Source organism: Sinocyclocheilus anshuiensis, unplaced genomic scaffold (assembly GCF_001515605.1).
Source record: "Sinocyclocheilus anshuiensis isolate Anshui unplaced genomic scaffold, SAMN03320099.WGS_v1.1 scaffold4098, whole genome shotgun sequence".
Taxonomy (NCBI): domain Eukaryota; kingdom Metazoa; phylum Chordata; class Actinopteri; order Cypriniformes; family Cyprinidae; genus Sinocyclocheilus; species Sinocyclocheilus anshuiensis.
In genome coordinates, this window is record NW_015549562.1 from 109256 (window position 1) to 114855 (window position 5600).

The following is a 5600-nucleotide window of genomic DNA, read 5'->3' on the forward strand; positions in this document are numbered from 1 at the left end:
ACACACACTCTCACTCTCTCTCACACACACTCTCTCTCACACACACACACACACACGCTCACACACACACACGCACGCTCACACGCACACACACGCTCACACGCACACACACGCTCACACACGCTCACACGCACACACACACGCACACACACAAACACACACACGCTCACATACGCTCACATACGCTCACACACATACGCTCACACACATATGCTCACACACATTCACACACAGTTATGGAGTGTGTGAGGTGAAGCGTGAGGGTTCGGCTGATTCTGATCCCAGAGAAGCAAACAGGTAAAGAGGAAAAAGGTGAGAAGATTGCGTGGCTCGAGGGCATGCTCCACACGGGATTTCCTTTAAAGATATTTGCTTTACATGCTCATCTGTAGTTACTTTAAGCTATTTTTTAATATTTCTTATTACCATATATGTCCAAAACTGTAATTTGCTACCAAAAAAAAACAATTTTTAACATTTTGTTGCAAGATTTGCCAAAAATCTAGATTGAATATATTTGGTCAGAATCCCATGTTATAAAAGATGAAGTGCTATGCTGCAGGCTATTAAAGACAATATCGGCTGATTAGACGGAAATGCTGAGCTAAAATGCTAAATGTCTGTCCTCTCTCTCTCTTCAGCGTTCACACATCTCTGACCTCAAACACATCAAATATTACTCTTTTTAGACATAGTTTAGTAAAGAGTAAAGAAAATACTATAAACACACACTCACTCACACACACATCACTGACTGACCCATGTAGCTGAAAGATGTGGAATCAAACGTTTAACTAAGAGCACGAAATAAGCGTCACTTAATTATGAGCAATAATAATGATGTGAGTGTAATATCATCACAGAGAATCTATCTACTTAAACTACTTAAACGCACTTTTCTTATGAAGATGGGTTATGCGTGAATCACAATCCTTTTTTGAGCACAAATTCAAAAATGTTGTCATTTCATCAGAAGAGGAAGACTTGTTAAATTCTCAGAAAGAAAGTAGTTTGCCGTTTCCTTAAGAAATGCCGTAATATTGCTATTAGTGTCTGAAAAACATCTGTCTGTCAAATCAAAGTCATGTGACCTAAACAACAAAATGTTGGTCAAGCAGACACGTCCAGAAGCAAACGTAAACAGGTGATGACGTCACAGAGAGAGCGTGTTAAAGGGGCCGTTCACCCAAAAACCATCCTTCTGTCATCACTCAGACTCAGGCTCTTTCCAGACCCCTGTGACTTCTGTTCACCTGTCTACCCCGACTGAAGAGATCTAAAGGAATCTGAGAGGTTTCCGAAAGAAAGTCTGTGCAACTAAACCTGCAAAAAGCTCAGAAAGGCGTCGTTAAACGAATCTACCGGTTCAATCCTGTTAAGAGACTTCATATGATGAACAGATTTAATTTAGGCTTATACTGACATTCAAACATCGATCAGCACACAAACACAACGCACATGAATGTTGACGTCTTTACGAACTTTTAGAAGCGTCAAAGTTCTGTTGTAATGGACTTTCAGTGCAGAAACAGAAACCTGTCAGGTTTCATTAAAACATTCCCGTTGTTTTTATGGATTTGGAACCACATGAGGGTGAGCAACTGATGACAATGTTCATAATTATTATGCATTCATGAATACATCATTTGTGATGTTTCTTGCTACACTAAGAATGATTTATTCATAAACTGATAATAACTGCGTGTAGGTCGTGTTTATTTGATGGTTACACCACACGAGTCATTCATTAAATGAAGAAAACAATATTACAGGTATTGTTTTCTGCAGCACGAGCACAGAGGATTTGTCAGATGTGTTTAACTCTGCTGTGTGTCACTGCTGATGCTAACAGAGCTACAGAGGCTTCAGCAGCCACACAACCGCCGCTCACACGCCACTAGCAGCTGCACAGAACTAGTAACACACACTGACGGCGCTGAATGATTCGAGTTAACTAAACGCGCTTCAGCGTTACACAACTGTGTCCGGCTACGAGCTCTCGCTAGCTTTAGCATGAGCGCCCGGCAGAGGCCAACACAGCGGACACTGCGGAGCAAACACACACCCGCACTCACAGAAGCATACCTCGAGCGTGTGTACAGATGAGTGCAGCTCTTTCCAACGCAGCTGGACGAGGGAATAGCAGAGTATGGTTAAATATGAGAAATGAGAAGTTTAACAGAAATGTGACCGTACACATTCATATGCCACGGTTTTTATATTAATATATTTATTTAAGTCAGTGTTCAGTAATAAATCATGTACCCAAATACCATGGTGCATTAATATGGTAAACCATCTGATAGCATGAGTTAGATTTTTTGAGAATGCATGTGATTGCACTGATGTGTTTCTCAGGGCCTGAAACTAATTTCTGAAAATTCTTCATCTTATTATTTTTATAGTGATTATCTGACCTAAGTGTTTGCACATTTCAGCTCGACAGTTTTTAACAGTACATATTATTTTAAGCAGTTTTACAGAGTAAAGTGCCTGACAGATGTCCCAGAATCAAACGTGTGTGTTGCTTCTCTGTAGTTCGTGAGTGAGTGCTTTATTACAGTGATCTGTGCTTTCAGAGCCTCTGATCGCTCTGTTTTTAACTCCCGCATCACGAGAGCTTGAGCTTCTTGAGTTTTGATCGCTCATTTATCCTCACTACTCTTTGTTTGGCCTGTGGTTTCTCTGTCTTCCATTCAGTGGATGTCGAGATCTTCATCCAGGTCAAGATTACATTCTCCTGAGTTAATCAGATTACAGGACTAGTCTATGATGACCAGTTAAGGCCACTGCGTTGTCTGTAGTTGGTGAGTGTTTGATTTGTAACAGACTCTTTTGTGTTGTTTTGTGCCGCAGGTCCGTCGCAGAACCCCGTTGGTGTTTTCCCCTGTAATCAGCGCTTCATGGCACCGCCGCAGCCGGGCTTCATCAACACCCTGCCAAGCAAAGGCCCTCCGCCGGCCGGCCTGAGCCTCTACAGCAGCAGCAGCCGTTCCCAGCCTTCACCTGTCGGCACGCTCAACCACAGCAGCTACTCCCAGCATCCTCAGCAGCCCATCAACCACAGCAGCTACTCCCAGCATCCTCAGCAGCCCATCAACCACAGCAGCTACTCCCAGCATCCTCAGCAGCCCATCAACCACAGCAGCTACTCCCAGCATCCTCAGCAGCCCATCAACCACAGCAGCTACTCCCAGCATCCTCAGCAGCCCGTCTGGAGTCCCGCAGGGAGCCACGTCAGCCCCGTCCCGCCAGTGATGCACCGAAGCGGCACCAGCGCTCCTCCTGTCCTCCTCAACACTGTGCAGCCACCCGCACCCTCTGTGAACACTGCTGCTCTGACCGGTACATCCCATAATATCACACACACTACTGAATAACTTACAATAATTTGTTAATGTTTCTGAAAGAAATTTCTTCTGCTCATCAAGGCTGCATTTATTTGTTTTAAAATACAGTAAAAATTGTGAAATATTATTATAATTCCAAACAGCTGTTTTCTATTTTAATATATATTAAAGTGTAATGTATTTCTGTGATGCGCAGCTGTATTTTCAGCATCATTACTCCAGTCTTCAGTGTCACATGATCTTCAGAAATCATTCTAATATGCTGATTTACTGCTCAAGAAACATTTCTGATTATTATCAATGTTGAGAACAGTCGTGCTTGTCCAAAGTCTGGGGTAAGTAAGATTTAAAACAGCAAAAAAAACTGATCAACATTAAACTGATCAAAAGTGACAGTAAAGACATTTCTAATGTTACAGTAGATTTCTATTTCAAATAAATGCTGTTCTTCTGAACTTTCTGTTCATCTGTGAATCCTGAAAAGTAAAATGTTTACACAAAAATATTGTGCAGCACAACTGTTTTCAGCATTGATAATAATCAGAAATGTTTCTTGAGCAGCAAATCAGCATATTAGAACGATTTCTGAAGATCATGTGACACTGAAGACTGGAGTAATGATGCTGAAAATACAGCTGCGCATCACAGAAATACATTACAGTTTAACACAAAAGAAGTTTAGAAGTTCATTTTCATTGCTATTAGACGGTGAAGCAAAAGCTGGTTCAGCTGAATAAGAATCTATGGAGAGTGAATAGCTTTATTACTGTATTGTGTTCTCCTCTTGTGATGTGTGGCAGCTCCCCCTGCGCTGAGTGTCATGGCTCTCCATCAGACGCCTGCAGCTGTGACAGGGCTGCCGCTCGCCGCACACAGCGACGGTAAGAGAGCGGCCGCTTCCACTGACCTGTGCTCTCTCTCCGGATCAGAGGGATAGTTCACCCAAAAATTAAAGCTCTGTCATCATCATCAAGCATAAATGAAATCTTAAAAGGTTCTTCATGCACAGTGCAAAAACCGAATGATTTGATAACTGCTGCTGATCCTGCGCTGCTGTGCTCTCAGACTGTGATGATGTTGTGAGCGCAGCGCTGATAACTGATGGAGCTTGTGTTTCTGCAGCAGCAGCAGTGTATCCCGCTGACCCCGCACAGATGCACAGGTACCCCTCACTACAGCCGGTCTATCAGAGTGTGTCCGGCGCGCAGACGGCCCCTCCTGCGCAGACGCAGACGCAGCTGTACACACAGGTTCCGTCTATGAAATCAGTTTTATTTTTTCCAAAATTCCATTTTTTCTGTTTAAATTTTTCTGGACTCCTTTTTAATGGTTAAATCAAATTTTATTTAAAAAGACATGTCTAATTAATTAAAATCATGAAACTTATACAATTTAACCTCAATATATTAAAAGTTTAACACAAAAATTCAATTTTTAGGGCCTATGAAATATGTTCCGGCGCGCAGACGGCCCCTCCTGCGCAGACGCAGAAGCAGCTGTACACACAGGTTCCGTCTATGAAATCACTTTTATTTTTTCCAAAATTCCATTTTTTCTGTTTTAATTTTTCTGGACTCCTTTTTAATGGTTAAATCAAATTTTATTTAAAAAGACATGTCTAATTAATTAAAATCATGAAACTTATACAATTTAACCTCAATATATTAAAAGTTTAACACAAAAATTCAATTTTTAGGGCCTATGAAATATGTTTTGTTTTTCTCACGTTCTGTTTTATTGTTACTAAATTCTGTGTTTAAGCATGTCTAATTATTTGAATGCATAAAAACAACTTAATTTATTCATTTATTATTATTTTTTTTCCAGAAATTCTGTGTTGTGTATTTGAATTTTTCTGGTTATCAAATGAAGGCATAAAACAGTCATTTATTTTATCTTTGAATCAAATGAAAACAAACTTTATTTTGGCAAACAAGGGGGTTTGCTATTAAAATAAAAATATGGGAGAAATATTGTGTTATTGTTCCTTAAAAGGAATAAGTTTTAATAATTTATTATTAGTAGTAGTAGTACTAAGTACATTCTACTTCATAAATTGCAAACCCTGTGATTTAATCAAACGGATTATTTTTTTTATAGATTTATTTTCCAGAAACATCAGAATAAAAACGTAATTTTCTAGTGCAATATAAAAAAAAAAAAAAAAAAAAAAAAACAATTTGAATGAAATTTTTTTCCAGTTTGAATGACTGATTCAATGACTTATTCAAAATATTAATTTGTTCCATT

At 39.9% G+C, this 5600-nt stretch overlaps 2 protein-coding genes across 3 annotated transcripts in view; one reads left to right on the forward strand and one right to left on the reverse strand.

Moving 5' to 3' along the window:
- The window catches only part of LOC107657201 (GTP-binding protein SAR1b-like), an 8509-nt gene extending 6364 nt beyond the window's left edge, over window positions 1-2145 (reverse strand). Inside the window, exon 1 of the mRNA XM_016445227.1 lies at window positions 2086-2145. The gene's annotated coding sequence lies outside the window, so the exon portion shown is untranslated. The remainder of the gene's footprint in view (window positions 1-2085) is intronic.
- A 651-nt stretch (window positions 2146-2796) lies between these two features.
- LOC107657199 (protein transport protein Sec24A-like) overlaps window positions 2797-5600 on the forward strand; it is a 19338-nt gene continuing 16534 nt past the window's right edge. The window contains exons 1-3 of one of the 2 annotated variants that reach the window (XM_016445225.1): window positions 2797-3345; window positions 4151-4231; window positions 4473-4600. In XM_016445225.1, the coding sequence (XP_016300711.1) occupies window positions 2904-3345; window positions 4151-4231; window positions 4473-4600 (651 nt within the window). In that variant the 5' untranslated portion in view covers window positions 2797-2903. The remainder of the gene's footprint in view (window positions 3346-4150; window positions 4232-4472; window positions 4601-5600) is intronic. The other variant, XM_016445224.1, reaches the window with a different exon arrangement.